The sequence below is a fragment of the Suncus etruscus genome, chromosome 1 (assembly GCF_024139225.1).
Source record: "Suncus etruscus isolate mSunEtr1 chromosome 1, mSunEtr1.pri.cur, whole genome shotgun sequence".
Classification (NCBI taxonomy): Eukaryota; Metazoa; Chordata; class Mammalia; order Eulipotyphla; family Soricidae; genus Suncus; species Suncus etruscus.
The window spans coordinates 61,805,808-61,823,740 of record NC_064848.1 but is presented as its reverse complement, the minus strand read 5'-3'; the positions used below and the strand labels follow the sequence as shown (position 1 = coordinate 61,823,740).

Here is a 17,933-nt window from a genome sequence, read left to right as displayed (position 1 = left end):
CATCCGCAGCGACTCCGGCTCTGCACGCACTGCGCCCGCGCAGCGGGCTTCCGGCAGGGGGCGGGCCCGGGAGCAACGAGCGCGGGCGCCAGAGCGGCTTCCTGCGGGCGCCGCGACCATAGAGCGCGAGCCCAGGGCGCCGCCCGCGGGCGGGGGAAGGTTCCGGGGACGGAAGTGGCCGAAAGGAGTCGAAGCGCAGAGGGCGAGGCCGGAGTCCGCGAGCCTCCGGGACGACGAGCGGGTTAGCGGGGCCGGCGGGCGGGGCGCGGAGCCGGGCGGCGCAGGTAGGGCCGGCGGCGGCGGACTGAGCCCCGGGGTGGGGCCCTCCGGGAGGCGGGCGGGGTTCCCCGATCTCCCGCGCCTGGGCTTCGGGGCGCCGTGGCCGAGGTCAGCGCCCTGCAAAGCGGAGTGGCGGGAGCGCTCCCTGGGGCTAGGCCGTCGCGCGGGAGCCGGGGCCGGGGCCGGGGCCGGGCAGGGCAGGGCCTTCCTGCGAGCCGGGTCGTTTCCTCCGCCTGCGACAGCTCGGCGGGAGGAGCCCGCGGGTGATAGCGGGCGATAGCGGGTCTGGACGTGGCTGTAGGAGGGAAGCGTCTGGGGTGAGTTGGGGTGAGGTGCCCGAGAAGCAAGCAGCCCTGCTGTGAGCCAGGGTCCTTTCCGAGCGGGTAAAGCTTGGGGGAAGATCCTAATTTTGTTTTTAGGGTGGGCCGTGTGAGTCAGGATTGGGACTCTGGGTTGGCACCGCCAGGAATTAGCTTACAAGTCCCGTTTTTTTTTTTGGCTTATTTTTCGGGATTAAAGACCTGAGAATAAAGACTGAAGAAATGGAGAAGGGATTCAGGGATGAAGCCCCCCCCCCCAAAAAAAAAAAGCCATAAGGCTTTTGGGGGGAGCGTACATTTAGCATGAAGTGCTTAGGGTAAAAAATGAGGTCAGTATTAGACACCACGGATTGGAGAGAGCTGTCCTGCCCGGGGGGAAAAAGGAGAAATGTCAAAGCTGGTTTGGGGGCATCAGGACACACAACACGTGTGAGTGAGTGTTCGGGTCAGTGTGAAGAATGATGGGGCTCATTGATAGAACACACGTCTTGCATGCCGTGTAAGGCCCATGGCATGGTAAACAAGCAAGAATTCGAGGGCAGCCTAGGAGGGTGTGACTGAAGTCGGATCAGGGCTGTGATCTCAAGCAGATCCCTGACGAGATTAGCCGAAGAACATGCCCCTTGTTCAGTGGGTTGGGCTTTTATTTCCCCGGTACTCAGTCGCAGGGTTGCCTTCTGCTCAGAGAAATGACCACTTCATTGCGGACTAACACTCTGAGCTTCGGCTCAAGTTGTAGGCGTGTGGGATTCCAGCTTCTCTGCTGCCGTCAGAGTCCAAAGCCCTCACTGTGGCCACCATGATTGAGAGGCTGAGTTCCTGGGACATGTTAAGTATGAGATGAGGCAGGAAAAGGAGGGGGACCGAGGAGAAGGCGCAGATGGACAAGGTCTTGTCCTCAGCAGAGGTCGTCAGGGGAAAGGGGATTGATAACTATGAGGAGATTTAACCAAGAAAACTGTTACCACAGAGGGAAGGAACCCTCCTTTTAAAAGTTCAGCCCTTTCTCTCCCAATACCCTCAGGTGCTAAATTTTAAGCCTTCTTGCCCAGCCCTCCTACTAGACCCAGAATTTCACGCCTTCTCTTTAGACTCTTCTCCATTCATTACCCACACTACTCCCTCACCCAAATACCTTATCAACCATTTATCTAGCCTTAATTTACCCTCCACCCCCACTGAATCTGCACTTTACCATCTTAAAGCACCCTCTCTGTCTTTTTCACCTCATTTTCCTTCATCCCTCATAACCACTTTCTGCAAACCCCACACAGCCTAGCACAGCTGCCCAGTTCCCCTCAGTGCCTGCTCTACACCATCCCTTCCTGTGTTCTCAGCCTCATTCACTTGTTTTGTTCTGTTTGTTGTTTGTTCTTGTTCTTGTTCTTTTTCTTGGGCCACACACCAAGCTATGATTAGGGGTTACTCCTGGCTCTGCACTCAGTCCTGGTGGTGCTCAGAACCCCAGTCAGTGTGAAACCCAGTGCCAGGCAACCACTCCACTAGCTACCCTACTAGCTATATTATAGCATTCTGACCCCTCTCCTTTATTTTCTTGGTCCACATGCTAATCCCCTTCCCCCATTCCCCAAAGAGAAAAGAGGAAATGAGACCCAAAGAGGAAATTGGGTCTTGCTGATCCCACGCCCAGCCAGGCCACTAACCACACCCCCATTTCACCCCCACCCTGACCCTGCCACTGACCACAGCATTGTCCCCTTCCCAGGCGCCTCGGCCCCTGGCTGTCTCCCAGACTGCCAGCAAGCCTAGCTTCCCTCAGATGCCAACAGCCTCCCTGTGCTTTCCCCGTTCTCTCCTCCCCTCCTGCAGCTCAGCCTGACTCTGACTTCACTCCATCATTCCCTGATTTAGCCACTGTCCACAGTTAGTCACCCTCATTCCCCAACCGTACATCAGTCACTGGTCGTGCACGTATTTTTCCGACTACCTTCCTCCCAGCCTTTCTCTGCACTCTTGTCTCCCCCTCGTCCCTCCCCACCCTTTTAATCCTGTTTCAGCCACTGACCTCTTGCCTTGGACCCTACTCTCAATGGATTCAGTTAGTTACCCGCTCACTCTTAGCCTCTCTCACTCCTTCCCTAAACACACTGCCCCAAGCCATTGGATGACTTATAGTGCCTGGGGACATGAATACCCAAGCCTGAGTTTGGGGGATGACAGGACAGACTGTCATAAGGTGCTGTCAGTCCACCTCTTAACATTTCTGGATGACTGCCCCTCTGGTATTCTAACACTGGTTTGGATCCCTCTCACTGTGCTAATGCTATGACCTTCTAACCGAGGGAACTAACTGCCAGAGGAGGCTTCTGAGACTTAAGTTCTGGTTTGCCTCTTTCTGCTCCAAGCCTTCTGTGGCTCCCTGTTGCCCCCCAGTAGATGGGATTTCTGCTCCTCTTCTCTGACTCTTCTCTGCCCTTTCTGTCCAAACCCTAACTTCCCCATCACTGCTCCATTGCAGGTATCTCGTGCTTCAACCAGCCTGCCTCCTCACTTCCCTGAATGCCCTTCCACGATCTCCTGCTTCTCCACCTTTGCTTACGCTATTCTCTCTGCTGGAATGCTCCCCGGCTGGCACGTGCAGCAAGCCTGGGCTTTGGAGTAGACACACCTGGGTTCGGATCCCGTATTCACAACCTATTAGCCGAGTGACTCCGGACAAGGACCTTGAACTGAGCCTTAGTTTCCTGGTCTGTGAAATGGAAAATACATCACCTACCTTGCAGGGTTGTTGTAAGGATGAAATCAAATGATGTATCCAAAGCAATTAGTTAATATACATATAAAGCAATTTATTGTCAATAAAGGATAGATTGTCATTTCTTTAAAATTACCTTTATATTTAAATTCCTGGCTTAAAGTGATTCTTTTCTGGAGATTTGGATTCCCTTTAGTGATCTAAAAAGATCTCTCCCTTGAGTGCTCACTCACCTCTGGTTTATGACCACATCCTGCCTTTGGTGTGTTAATTCTGCTTATAGTTTTTCTACTTAGCCAATTGAGCCCCTTGAGGGTAAAAGGTCCTCAGCTTTCTCTTCTTATTTCCCAGGCACTGAGAGTTTGGCCTGGAGCCTTTCCCACAACAGCCTCTCCAGAAACCAGGCTGGGTGATTGGAGGGAGGATGTCTGCCTCCCAGGGAGGCCTCCTGTGCTGGCAGTTAGGACAGCTATGTGCACAAGGGATAAGTCTTTATGGAAAGATGATGCAGCCTCTGTGGGATCTAGGTCTGAGCTGTGTGCTTGTGATAACCATAAAGGTAGCCCTTCATAGTCCCATGCATTTAGGGAAAAATGAATATGCATGACAGGGGTGTCCATGGGGAGGAGCTGTGCCGAGGGAAGTCCTGCCCTGCCCTATGCTGCCCTCCTTGCCCGTGGGTCTGGCCTCCCTGATCTTCCAGCAGCCCTAGACCGGATATGTCAGTCTCACCCACAGCCCTCCCCCTTCCCCCGCAGTTGCGGACTTAGAGGCCAAATTTGGTAACAGGCAAAGTGTTACTCCCCCAGCCCTCTTAGACTCTGACTCCCCACAGTTTTCTCCCTTCCTCCTATCCCCTCTCTGTCTTTCTGCAGCTCCCTTGGTGGGTATCTGCCCTGACCATTTTTCTCCATGTACCCCAAATTCCTTACCCCCAGTACATTCCATTCCTTGCTGGGATCTGACCTCCTGTCCTCAGTTTCTACCCCTTACCCCCCCTCCAATTGCCCAACTCCTCTGGAATGTATCTCAGGAATGTCTTGAGGGAGGAGTAGTTCCCTGGGAGGGGGGTCTGAGGGTTTCTGTTTTACAAAACATGATGGAAAGGGGAGAAGATTGGGAACTGGAAGCTTATATTATCCAGGGGTCTTATATATATGTCCTCATCACAGTGCACCCCTCGGTTCATCACTCCCCCCACCCCTTGCAGTAAAGTGCTTGGGAATAGGGGTGGGCATGACTCAGCCTCCTTATCGGGGTCTCAACAGAAGTTTCCTTGAGAAGGAAGGGGGTGCCCTTGTGTCCGGAGGAAATGGGGGGAGTCATACGTTTTCAGCTTGGGGTAGAAGATCCTTGCAGTCCTGCCATCAGCGACCTAACAGCCAGGATCATCCAGGTACAGGGGAAGGCACACCAGGAACTAGAGCAAGGCAGAGCTGGAGTGGAGAATCTAGGAGGACCCCCTTGATGAGGATAAAGATGAAGCTGTGGCTTCTCTTCCGTGTCTCTGGGCATTGTAGAAGGGCAGGGACACTAACAAACCCCTGACTATTTTCACAAATTTCTTCGTTCCCCCAACCCGGTTTCTGCCTCAACCCCTGCTCTAACCACTTCAACCTCCCCACAACACTTCCTGCTTCTCAACTGCTTTCTCTATTCTAATGCCCCACCTCTGTTTGCGATCTTCCCTCTCTCCTGAGGTGGGAGGGCACTAAGTGGTGAGGCCAGCATTGCCACCTGGATCTCCTCCATGACTTGGTTGAGAGCCACCAATCCCTATAGGAATCCAGATGCATCACCAGCAGTCCAGCAGACTTGTTATCTGCATTATCGCCTGCTGCCTCTGGTGGCTCCTTTTGTCAACAGTTGCTGGCCAGGGCAGAGTGGGACCCTAACAGCCCAGAAAGGCAGCAAGCAATGGAGGAAGAAGAGAAAGCAGAGGAATTGCTGTGGTGAGGGTGGGCTGGGATTGGGTGCCTTGGAGGGGGCTCTTGACCCAGAACTGTGGGGAAAACTGCTTCATCCCAGGTTGGTTTCCCCTTCTGCAAAACCCAAGCACCTACAGCTTCTGGAATCCCTTTGGAATTGCAAGTCCTAATTTTAGGTTAACTGTCCTTAAGGGGGAATATGGGGTTGGACACTCGGGGAGGTCGCCAGCGTTACAGGTTAGAGGAAGGTATGGAAACTCCCTAGCCAGGCTCAGGTCTTCCTTGTTAACTAGCTCGAGCCAGCACACAAAGACTTCAGGGGTCGGCCCTTGAGGATGAACTAATAGAGTATCTTCACTTTGCAGAGGAGGAGGCAAAAATTCAAAACAGGATTGGGACCTTTGTGTGGGTCCAGGCCAAACTTGGGAGACCAAGACAGATCCGGCCCTGGGACAGGGCAGACAGGACTTGTTTGGGATGGGAAAGGAGCAAGGCCAGTGCAAGAGAGAAAAGAAGCATGTTCCAGTGGGCAGGGCAGTGTTGGAGCAGCTACTATTCAGACTTGCTCTGGGAGCTTTTTCTGCTGTCTCCCACCCCCAACCCATCCTTCCTATCTTAGATGGCTCCTGTTAATCTTCTGGGAGTGAATATCTTTGATTATTTCAAACAGTTGACTAAAGCAAAAACCCACCTCATACTATTTGCTATGGTGACTCCATTTCTGAAGTAGCCCCCTGCCTCCACACACACTTCCCCCACTACATTAAGCTCTACCTGCTGTGACCCCAGACTACCAGATCATCCCCAGTACTACATGGCCAGCACCGTGTCCTCAGATCCTAGCCCCGAACTGTCCATCTGGTAGGCCAGGATTGATCAGGAGATGGGTCCCTGGTCATCACTTAGAAGTTCCTACCCCCAATTTAAAAATAAAAACTGCCCCCAGAAACAGTTTGAGGTATGCCTCTCTCCAGGGAGGGTTTCCTAATGCCCTGCTGCTGCGGGTCAGGTCTAGCCAGGCTGGAGAGCAGAAGCCACCACCATGGTTGCGCTATCGCTGAAGATCAGCATCGGGAATGTGGTGAAGACCATGCAGTTCGAGCCATCCACCATGGTCTACGACGCCTGTCGCATGATCCGGGAGCGAATCCCAGAGGTGCCAAGCGGCCCGCGTGAGTCACTTCCCCGGGCCTCTGGGAGGGGTTCTTCCACCCCATCCTAGGCTCTTGGCTCCAGATATGCCCCTCTTTCCCTCAAGCTATTTACCTCTTACTGAGGCCCATGGTGCCTCCTGCCCCTTTAGGCCCAGAGTCAATGGGGGATCAGGAGGAGACTCATAAGGGGCTCTGGTGCAACCATTCAGCCTCTTTGAGGGCCTCCTAAGCCCATTTGGCCCCTCTTTTAGCCACTGACTTTGGACTGTTTCTGTCGGATGACGACCCTAAAAAGGGTATATGGCTGGAGGCTGGGAAAGCCTTGGATTACTACATGCTTCGAAATGGGGTGAGTATGATCCCATCGGAGAGCACCAGAGCCTTCTTCCATCCACTTCTACCGCCTCACCTCCCTTTTTGAGCCCCTGCATGTATGGTCTCTTACCCCTCCCCCAGCTCTCTGACTTCCAACCAGCTAGCCTGAGGTCCTGTATGAATGAACCCTGCCTGTTTCTTTCCTGCTGGGCAGATAGAAAGGAGTGGCTGTGGCTCCCTCTTCCCACCCCAATAGGACACCATGGAATACAGAAAGAAGCAGCGACCCCTGAAGATCCGCATGCTGGATGGGACTGTGAAGACCATCATGGTGGATGACTCCAAGACTGTCACCGACATGCTCATGACCATCTGTGCCCGCATCGGTACAGGGGCTTGGGGACCAAGGGCCCGGGCCAGTGGGGGTGAGGGAGGGCTTCAGTGCTAGGATGTTACCACCTACCACCACCCTCTCAGGCATCACCAACCACGATGAATATTCACTGGTCCGAGAGCTGATGGAAGAGAAAAAGGAGGAGGTGACTGGGACCTTACGGAAGGACAAGACCCTTCTTCGAGATGAGAAGAAGATGGAGAAACTAAAGCAGAAACTGCACACAGATGATGAGTGTAAGTCAGGAAAAAGAGGGTATGTGGTGAACCAGGTTCTTTCCCTAGCAGACCCACAGTGCCACTACGTGTGGCTCAACTCTCCACTTCCCCTCACACATAATATATCCCCTAAAAATCGCTTCTCAGCCTTTTGGCTAAGATCAAGTGTAGTATCTGTTCTTATCAGTTTAACATATATCCCCTAAAAATAAGGTATTGAAAATAGGTCTTAGGGAGCTGTCAGCTATTATTTAAATGCACTTATTACTTAGTGTTGAAAATGGCTTTTGCAGAGGACTTTTAGACACTGTGAAACACCTGTGATCAAGTCTTTCGTTTGTTTTTGTTTTTTTTTCTTTTGGCTTTAAGTCTCATCCAGAGGTACACAGGACTTACTCCTGGCTGTGCACTCAGGGATCACTTCTTGCAGGGCCTAGGGGACCCAGTGGTATGGGGGGGGGGGGGCGGTGTTAAACTAGGATTGGCTGCTTATCTTTGTGCCTACCCATTGTGTTATCACTCTGGCTCAACATTAAAGTCTCAAGTCTTAGACCCAGAGAACCTGACATGCTAATGAGAGAAAGTAGGGAAGGAAGATGTTGGCAAACAGAAGGTCAGTATTCAGACAGTATGAAGGGCACATCTGGAAAGCACTGAGGGGAATCTTGTATCCCAGTGAACTGGTTGGACCATGGCCGGACACTGCGGGAACAGGGTGTAGAGGAGCATGAGACGCTTCTGCTGCGGAGAAAGTTCTTCTACTCTGATCAGAATGTGGATTCTCGTGATCCTGTCCAGCTGAACCTTCTTTATGTGCAGGTATAGAGAGGTCTGGTGTGGAGGTGGCAATGAGAAGGGCATCAAGGAGGGGATACATTATGGGGAAGGAGCTTTGCCTCCATTGAAAGCATCCCCACCGTTCCCTGTGCTCTCTAGGCACGAGATGACATCCTGAACGGCTCCCACCCCGTCTCCTTCGACAAGGCCTGTGAGTTCGCAGGCTTCCAATGCCAGATCCAGTTTGGGCCCCACAATGAACAGAAGCATAAGGCTGGCTTCCTAGAGTGAGTGATCTACATCCTGTGCTCAGTCAGGGCCCCAAATTCACCTCTGGGAACAACAGGGCTGCCATCCCAGGCTTCCCCATCTCGTCTTCTACTGCATGAGGGTGGAATCAAGCCACATGCATGCCTTTGTCACTCCCATCATCCAGGCATCTCTTTACTGGCCCCATGTATGATCTGAACACAGTCCAGATCTCTGCCTCTGACCCCTACCTCTGAGGGCAGGGAGAGTGCTTTGTTTGTTTATTTAAGACTGAAGAATTTGAGTATAGTAGCCAGAGGCAAATGGTCAAGTTCTACATGTCAGAAAGACTGGGCTTAAAAGTCTCACAATAGTTCTCAGAATATAGAAATCCTTGTGGCTTCCTCAGAATCTACTGTACATGGTCAGCTGTCCTCTGAGTTCCTGTTGCTTCCAGTTTTGAGAGGGTTCTCCACCCTCTTTCCCTCAGGGACTGAGTCTTTGATGTAGGTTTCCCCAGTTTTATTCCCCTAAGGAGAGGCAGATTGCAGTCCAGAGCTAATAATGTGAAGTAACCTCGGTTTCTGTGGCCATCCAGACAGACTCTTCCCTCAGAGTCTTCCTAGTCCCCCAACATGATCCTGCCCCCAGGCATTTCCTCACACCCCTTGGCCCACAGTCTATGTCCACATAGCCCTGCTGCTGTCCGTTCCATGCTGACCCTCCCTTTTCTGGTGTAGCCTGAAGGACTTCCTGCCCAAGGAGTATGTGAAGCAGAAGGGAGAGCGTAAGATTTTCCAGGTGAATGGGGCTAGGGGCAATTGTTTGGGGTGATCTAAGGGCTTTGCTGCTTAACCCTACTGACCAAATAGACCCCCCCCCCCCCCACTCCCACCCTGCTTCCACCTGCCAAGCTGTTCTCCCTCTCCTCTCTAATGCCAGGAGAACGAAGATCTGAGCTTTTCATCATAGCCCCATGGCTGCTTTTACCATAGAATTCAATTTAGTGTTTTGGTTTCTTTTCCTCTAACTTGGGGTAACAATATCTGTGGGTTAAGGACTCACAGGAGACTCAAATGAGATAGTCTACCCGAAGTGACTATGGAAAGTACATCTTTTTTTTTTTTGGTTTTTGGGCCATACCAGTTACTCCTGTCTCTGGGCTCAGAAATTGTTCCTGGCAGGCTCTGGGAACCATATATATATAGGATACTGAGAATCAAACCCAGATCTGTCCTGAGTTGGCTGTGTGTAAGGCAAAAGCCCTACTTCTGTGCTATCTCTCTGGCCCCAGAAAGTACATCTTTGTACACATGCAAGATGTTACTCTGATGCTGAATATGAAGGCTCTAAAGGTCTGAGGGCCTGATCTACTTCTGTCCCTGTACAGCGTAGCATGTCTACAGGGTTCGTTCTCTCTTACACTCTCTCTCTCTCTCTCTCTCTCTCTCTCTCTCTCTCTCTCTCTCTCTCTCTCTCTCCCCCTTTCCCCTCTCTCCCTCCCTTCCTCCTCTGCTCTCCCTCCCTCTTCCTTCCATTCTCTCTCCCCCTACTGCATATCCTTTGTCAGTCTCCATCCTGTCACTCTAATTTCTCCTATCCTGTCTCCCCAGCCTTTTGTGTATGCCTTCACTCCACATGCTATCTTCACTCCTTGTCCAAGACAGTGTTCTCCCATATTTTGCTAAACCTTTCCTCATTTTGCATTCTCAGGCACACAAGAATTGTGGGCCGATGACTGAGATTGAGGCCAAGGTACGCTATGTGAAGCTAGCCCGTTCCCTCAAGACCTATGGCGTCTCCTTCTTCCTGGTTAAGGTAGGTGCCATGCTCTTCCCTCCTCCCTCCTGCTCTTGCTTTCCCTTTCCTCAATTACCAGTTGTTGACCCTGCCTCCATTACATTTTCTGTCATTCCTAGAATTCTAGTGTTCTACCTGTGACACCTTCCCCATTGTCTGCCACCATTTCCCTTTCTACCCTGTGCTTTTCCTCCTTTCCCTTTACTCTGACAGAATCTTGCCAAGTCCATCCAGCCAAGGTTAGCTTGAGGTCTCAGTCCCACTTAATTACTGACAACTTGGTCAGCTTCTGATGTCTAACCTCAGTGACTGCATCTGCCTCACAGGAAAAGATGAAAGGCAAGAACAAGCTGGTGCCCCGGCTCCTGGGCATCACTAAGGAGTGTGTGATGCGCGTGGATGAGAAAACTAAAGAGGTGATCCAGGAATGGAACCTCACCAACATCAAACGTTGGGCCGCCTCCCCCAAGAGCTTCACCCTGGTGAGTCTGGAGGGTTCAGCAGAGAACATGCTTTGGGCTTTGTAGACAAAGAGCAGCTGCAAAGGTGTCTTCCATCCATCAAAGCGGAGGCACTATATCTATCTATCTATCTATCTATATATATATATATATATATATATATATATTTATATATTCCACAGAAAGCCCTCTGGAACCAGTGCAGGTACAGGGAGACCACCAACCACCACAGTAGAGAGGAATCTATGCTGATTAGTTGAAACTTAGAAGAAACTTGTTCATTAATCAGCAAAATAGTGGAGAGGAAAAGGACAGTGATGTTGTTCTGCAACTGTTAAATGACTCCAGTAATATTGTGCAGTATGAAACCTCAATTTAGAAAAATTAATTTGGGGGCCAGAGCAATAGCACAGTAGTAAGGCATTTACTTTGTACACAGCCAACCCCAGACAGATTCTGCTTCAATTCCCGGCATCCCATATGGTTCTGAGCACAGAACCAGAGTAACTTCCGAGAGCCACTGGGTGTAACCCAAAAACAAAAATAAAATAAAATTAACATAAAATTCTAAAATGTAATCAACAAGATAGAGACCCAGAATAAACCCTGAGCACTGCCAGGGGTGGAGGCAGTAGGAAGCAGAGTTGGGGAGAAGGGAACTGTTGGGTCAGTAGGGTTGATCAGTAAAACCCCTGGATTATTCCAGATAATTACCCTGTTCACCTGGAAAATTATTTATACACAAAATAATCCTGTAGGTAGCAAAGTGGGCTGATAGGAGACTTAAAGAGGGGAAAGTGGGGAGAGAGCAAGAGGGAGAGAGCAAGAGGGAGAGAGCGAGCGAGCTCCTTTTGGCATGAGCTCTATACCTCTTTAGCTTTATATTTTGACATTGTGTATTGAAAGCCAATAACCAACTTGACAAAGTTTCTCGGGGGTCGAGTGGAGGCGATAACTGCCAGGAGCACAGTGAATAGAGCTTTTACCTTGCATACAGCTGACCCAGGTTTGATCCCTGGCATCCCATATGGTTCCCCTGCCAGGGGTGATTTCTGAGCGCATAGCCAGGGGTAACCCCTGAACACTTTTGCTATGGCCCCCAAACAACAAAAAACAATACTCATTTAGGGGTTGGTACTAGTAGTTTGTCATTCAAAGTCATTTGAAAGCTCTTTGTTGCCATCCGCCCTGTCTGTTATCAGAGTTCAAGGAAAGAGCCTCCTTTGAAATGTCCTTTTGAAACAGCATCCATAGTCACTGTTTCCCTGCAAAGGGGAACAATGAAGGGACAGGAGGGGAAGAGAAAGGCAAGGCTCAGCTTTAGGGTTCGCATCTTACCCCTTTTTCAGCCTGGGGATATTCAGGCTCTCCCACTCAGCCCACCAACTTGTTACCCTAGGATTTTGGGGATTACCAGGATGGCTACTACTCAGTGCAGACCACCGAAGGGGAGCAGATTGCCCAGCTCATTGCTGGCTACATAGACATCATCCTGAAAAAGGTGAGGGCCACCACGATGGCCTGCCTCTTGCCTTACCCCCACAGCCGGTCCTGTGGAAGCGGGGACCTCTCTTTCTGGGAGTGACTGATTGAAGGGAAGAGGGAAGTAGCACTCTTTAACCTTGGTTCCTCCAATCCTGCTACCCTACCAACAGAAAAAGAGCAAGGATCACTTTGGACTGGAGGGAGATGAAGAGTCTACTATGCTGGAAGACTCAGTGTCCCCCAAAAAGTATGTAGGAAGTTGGGTGGCCACAGGGATGACAGGTCTTGACACTAAACTCCTCTGAGAATGGGGGAGACCCTGGGGCAATGGTGGGGCTAGTCATACCTAGAGTCTCTGAAATGGGGCATTGAGAACAGAGCAAACCTTTACACGAGTTCCCTCCTCAGATCCACTGTCCTCCAGCAGCAGTACAATCGAGTGGGGAAGGTGGAGCACGGCTCTGTGGCCCTGCCCGCCATCATGCGTTCTGGGGCTTCAGGTCCTGAGAACTTCCAAATGGGCAGTATGCCCCCTGCCCAGCAGCAGGTCACTAGTGGCCAGATGCACCGAGGACATATGCCTCCATTGGTAAGAAGCCTCCTCCTTCTAATGCCACCCTCATCCAGGTCCTCCCAGCCTCCCTATGCTTTCAGGCTCTTTGCTGACCCTTCTCACCTCCCCTCCTGGCTTTGCAGACTTCTGCCCAGCAGGCGCTCACAGGAACCATCAACTCTAGCATGCAGGCAGTGCAGGCCGCCCAAGCCACTCTGGATGACTTTGACACTCTGCCGCCTCTAGGCCAGGATGCTGTGAGTATGGGCTGCACAGGCCCTGGGCCTTCGAGTAGGGAGTTGGGAATGAGTTCCCAAAGATGGACAAAGCTGACATTGACCCCTCCTGCTCACAGGCCTCCAAGGCCTGGCGGAAGAACAAGATGGATGAATCAAAGCATGAGATCCACTCGCAGGTGGACGCCATCACAGCTGGCACTGCCTCCGTGGTGAACCTGACATCGGGTAGGGCCAGGCAGGCACTCGGCAGGCAGGAACCCCATATGGGTGGTGGCCCTGAAGGCTCAGTAAGGATAGGCGAGCAATTGCCCTTGAGCTTGCCTTAGCTCTGTATCTCTGTCTCTCACGTCTGCTCCTTCTTTCATCACAGGTGACCCTGCTGAGACTGACTACACAGCCGTGGGCTGTGCTGTCACCACCATCTCCTCCAACCTGACTGAGATGTCTCGTGGTGTCAAGCTGCTGGCCGCTTTGCTGGAGGATGAGGGTGGTAGTGGGCGGCCCCTGCTGCAAGCAGCTAAGGGCCTGGCAGGGGCCGTGTCCGAGCTGCTACGCAGTGCCCAGCCAGCCAGCGCTGAGGTTAGGAGCCCCAGAGTGGGTATTGGGGAGGCAAAGAAAGGGGGCAGGGGAAGAAGTGCAAGGTAGAAGGAAGCATGGACTCCCAGACTTGGGCATAAATGAGGGGGCTGCCCCTGATTGACTTTCACTCTCTACAGCCCCGTCAGAACCTGTTGCAGGCAGCTGGAAATGTGGGCCAGGCTAGCGGAGAGCTGTTGCAGCAGATTGGGGAGAGTGATACTGACCCCCACTTCCAGGTTGGTGACTTCTTCCCAAGAACTTCAGCTTCTAGGAGGTAACCTCTGGTACTGAATCTGGTTGCCAGTCCTGTGAACCAACCAAACCCCTCTCCCTATCCTGAACCTCTCTTTCCAGAACTGACTTCTGGAAAGGGAAGCCTCAATCCTCTTTTTATGGGGAATGAGGATTCAGAAACCCTACAACTAGACCTAATTTATTTGTTCCCCTTCGGCCAGTATTGATGATATTTTTAAGCCCCCTCTCAGCTGTTTGCTGTCTCCCTCTTTCACAAGCCCAGACCCAGTTTGAGGGTTTCATGACCTACCCCCTGCCCTGTGTGTCTCAGTCTTTTCCTGGCCACATTGCCCTTTCCACCTTGTTTCCTTCCTGGGTCCTTCTTACCCTACTAATTGTTCCATTCTCTGCCATGTTTGCAATTTTCACCTTGCACAGTCCTGGGTGCCATGTGGCCCCAGTTGAGAAATGCTGCCTTAGACCACGCCACACCACTTAAGGGCCACCATTCAAATCTCTAGTCTCCCTTCCCTTCCCCTGGCCATTTTCCTCAGCTGACTTGTCACCCTGCATTTCCCACGCAGATATGTGCACCCAGAGGGGCTGGGGTTCGATCTCCTCCTGATCACCCCACGGTAACGGCCTCTGGCCTGGGCCTTCCCAGCTTTGTCCTCTCCGAGCTGCATACACTCGTCTGTGCCTCAGCCCGGGAGAGCCGGGCTTGTTGGGAGACTTGGAGGCAGGGTGCAGGGAATTGAGGAGTGGCTAGTCCAGGGACTTAGTTCCCAGGACTTCAACCAAGAGAAGAATACGTGGAAGGAAAGAAGAAGCTGGGCCAGGGAGGACTCCCCTTGTCTCACCAATTCTCCCTCCCAGTGGCCGACGAGTGTATCCTCCTCGGGCAGCTATTTTCCCCCTGTGTTGTGTTGTCTCTGGTGTGTCTCTGTTCCCGGGTGATGGTACTGGCTTACTGGGGCATTTGAGGCAAGGGGCTTGGAGTAGATTCTGGTGGCTTCTGCTCACCCTGTCCCATGATTGGCACCCGTGGGAATAATGAGCTGGCTATGCCTCTGAGCGGGCCTGAGGGTTCTGTGCCCCTCTCAGCCCCTCACTCACCATGATTTCCTCACAGGATGTGCTGATGCAGCTCGCCAAGGCTGTGGCCAGTGCCGCCGCTGCCCTGGTCCTCAAGGCCAAGAGCGTGGCCCAGCGAACAGAAGACTCGGGCCTCCAGACCCAGGTCATTGCTGCAGCCACACAGTGCGCTCTGTCTACCTCCCAGCTGGTGGCTTGTACCAAGGTGAGCTTCAGGTCTCTCTACCCTGTGCCCAGGCAATGTGGCCTCTCCAGCCATGTTCAGAGGCTCAGGAACCACTTGCAGGCATATTGGCTTGGCTGTACAAGCCTGAATGTTTGTTGCTTAGCTCAGAAGCGAAGGAGTAAAGATGGGAGGATTGTGGTATCAGTAATCAAACTCAGAACTTCACAGGGTTTGTGCCCTAGTGCTTTGGCGCTCTCTCTCCAACATCTCATGTACCTCTTTGATTCCCAGGGCCACTATTGCCCACAGCCCAGAGATACCCATCTCACCTCCTTCCCCTTATCTGCATTGCTGATGTGCAGTTTACCCACAGGTGGTGGCGCCTACGATAAGTTCGCCCGTGTGTCAGGAGCAGCTTGTGGAGGCCGGCCGCCTGGTGGCCAAAGCAGTGGAAGGCTGTGTGTCTGCCTCACAGGCAGCCACTGAAGATGCGCAGCTGCTGAGGGGGGTGGGGGCCGCTGCCACCGCTGTCACCCAGGCCCTGAATGAGCTGCTACAGCATGTGAGGGCCCATGCCACAGGGGCAGGGCCCGCTGGCCGTTATGACCAGGCCACAGACACCATCCTTACTGTTACTGAGAACATCTTCAGCTCCATGGGCGATGCTGGTAAGGACAACTCATCTGCACAAACACACTGTGGGGGTCGGGGGAGGCAGTCCAGAGAGGTGCCCTAAGCCAATTGGACTTGCTCTACAAACTTCCTTCCTCCTGCCAAGAATATAGCGTGGCTGATATGGGTATTTCATCTCTGAACCTTTGGCTCCTCATTGGTGAAACAAGAATATGATCCCCACCCTACTTTCCTTGGCATGCTTTTATGTATACCAAAGGTACACATAAAAGGGAATGGAGAGTAGCTTTGTTAAGAAATTGCCTCCTCAGGCCAGAGAGATAGCACAGAGGTAGGGTGTTTGCCTTAGACGCAGGACAATGGCTCAAGCCCCAGCATCCCATATGGTCCCCCAAGCCTGCCAGGAGCAATTTCTGAGCGTAGAGCCAGGAGTAACCCCTGAGCGCTGCTGGGTGTGACCCAAAACCAAAAAAAAAAAAAAAAAAAAAGAAATTGCCTCCTCAATGGCTGGAGAGATAGTACAAGGGTTAAGGCACTTACATGCCTTGCATGTGGTTGACTGTAGTTTGATCCCCAGCACCCTGTAAGGTCACTTGAGTACTGCCAGGAATGACCACAGAACCAAGAGGAAGCCCTGGTTAGGGAACCAAAAACTAACAAATGAAAAAAAGAAATTGCCTTCTTGAGCAGGGCTGACTCAGTAGTGCTTGTTTTGCAAGAGTGAGGCCCTGATTTAGGTCTCAAAAATGAAAAGGATAAAAATCAGAAAAAGAAATAATCTTCTGCGGCTGGTGCAAGTGGTAAGGTGTTTGCCTTGCACGAGGCTAACCAAGGATGGGCCGCATTTGATTCCCCAGCGTCCCATATGGTCCCACAAGCCAGGAGCAATTTCTGAGCGCATAGCCAGGAGTAACCCCTGAGCCCAAAAAAAGAAAAATAAGAAATGACCTTCTTTCTCCACTGATCTCCCTTATCCCCAAAAGCCTTCACAAAGAATTAGATCCTCTGTGATTACTTAGTAACTATACATATCCATTGAAGGGGCCAGAATGATAGTACTATAACCAATGCACTAGCCTTTCATGCAGCTATGCTGGGTTCTAGCTCAGCATTGCATATGGTCCCCTGAGCACCGGGTCAGTTTTGAGCATAGAGCCCAGGAATAGTCCCTAAGTACCACTGGGTATGGCCCAAACTGCTTTTCCCCAAAAAAGAAATACCAGTTGGAGAGTATCTGCTGTCCTGTCTAACTTCCCTAGGCAATCTCTTCATCTCTTCATCTCAGAGTCTGTTTGCCCAACAGACAATGACTCCAAGAAAACCCCTCACTCATCTGCTGCCCTGTCCCTAGAATCTCTCTCTGTCTTGTGGACGCCTCCTTCCACCCACCCCACTGCCCTCTAGTGTCACCAGCTGCCTGGACTGATTGTGCCCTGTCCTCCCAGGGGAGATGGTGCGGCAGGCCCGAATCCTGGCCCAGGCCACCTCAGACCTGGTCAATGCCATCAAGGCCGACGCTGAGGGGGAGAGTGACCTGGAGAACTCCCGAAAGCTCTTAAGTGCTGCCAAGATCCTTGCTGATGCCACGGCCAAGATGGTAGAGGCTGCCAAGGTACGGAGGTTTTTTTGCACAGACTCCATTCTGAGCTGAAAGAGGAGGTATCTGGTAGGGGAAAGTCAGCAAGCACAGAAAATTCAAGAGAACAAATGCAGGCACACCCAGGAAGGGATTGCAAGTCCACGTTGTAGGTGCCCCCAGCCCAGGCCCGAGGCATGTGAGACTCCCAGACTGCAGGCAAATCCAGAGTCTGCTTGTCCTCCCTGCCCTGGTTTGCCCTGGGATCCCTGGATCATCTGTGCACACACCCAAGCATGTGGCCCCTCCTGCTCTCAGTGCTGAGAGAGACCAGAGAGTGAGATACAGAGATAGCAGGGGACTAAAGACCATCAGGAAGGAGCCATAAGATCCCTGGGTTCCCCCTGTTCCTGACCCTGTGGGGGTTCTTCAGTTTGCAGGAGTAACAGACCCCATGCTTTAGTGTTCTTGGGACCCGGGCTTCAAAATCCCCTGTGCACCTACCTGTTTGCTGTTGGAATCGTGTGGGGAGTGGAGGAAGAAGAGATTTCAACATCCCAAAGGGAACTTGGCCCCAAGGCCTTTCTAATGGGTGGAGTTCTGGAGAAACTAGAAATGACCTCAGGAAAGGGACTGTGAAAACAGTATATAGCAGTATATAGCACTAGCCTTACCTATAGCCAGGCAAGGTTTTATCTCAAGGATCCCTTATGATTCCCCCAACCTGCCAGAAGTGGTCCCTGAGGATAGAACCAGGCATAG

General features: G+C 52.0%; 1 protein-coding gene and 1 pseudogene across 3 annotated transcripts in view; both read left to right on the top strand.

Moving 5' to 3' along the window:
• The first annotated feature begins 174 nt into the window (after positions 1-174).
• The window catches only part of TLN1 (talin 1), a 35,057-nt gene continuing 17,298 nt past the window's right edge, over positions 175-17,933 (top strand). Inside the window, exons 1-20 of one of the 3 annotated variants that reach the window (XM_049772890.1) lie at positions 175-284; positions 6,253-6,415; positions 6,649-6,746; positions 6,969-7,098; positions 7,190-7,342; positions 8,001-8,143; positions 8,261-8,388; positions 9,091-9,151; positions 10,064-10,168; positions 10,477-10,632; positions 12,011-12,112; positions 12,267-12,343; positions 12,505-12,685; positions 12,793-12,906; positions 13,005-13,113; positions 13,259-13,467; positions 13,605-13,703; positions 14,834-15,001; positions 15,336-15,630; positions 17,041-17,207. In XM_049772890.1, coding sequence (XP_049628847.1) covers positions 6,286-6,415; positions 6,649-6,746; positions 6,969-7,098; positions 7,190-7,342; positions 8,001-8,143; positions 8,261-8,388; positions 9,091-9,151; positions 10,064-10,168; positions 10,477-10,632; positions 12,011-12,112; positions 12,267-12,343; positions 12,505-12,685; positions 12,793-12,906; positions 13,005-13,113; positions 13,259-13,467; positions 13,605-13,703; positions 14,834-15,001; positions 15,336-15,630; positions 17,041-17,207 — 2,625 coding nt within the window. In that variant the 5' untranslated portion in view covers positions 175-284; positions 6,253-6,285. Of the gene's footprint in view, positions 285-6,217; positions 6,416-6,648; positions 6,747-6,968; positions 7,099-7,189; positions 7,343-8,000; positions 8,144-8,260; positions 8,389-9,090; positions 9,152-10,063; positions 10,169-10,476; positions 10,633-12,010; positions 12,113-12,266; positions 12,344-12,504; positions 12,686-12,792; positions 12,907-13,004; positions 13,114-13,258; positions 13,468-13,604; positions 13,704-14,833; positions 15,002-15,335; positions 15,631-17,040; positions 17,208-17,933 lie in introns of those variants that run through there. The other 2 variants (XM_049772898.1, XM_049772904.1) reach the window with 2 other exon arrangements.
• On the top strand, positions 7,460-7,590 carry LOC125994855 (uncharacterized; annotated as a pseudogene).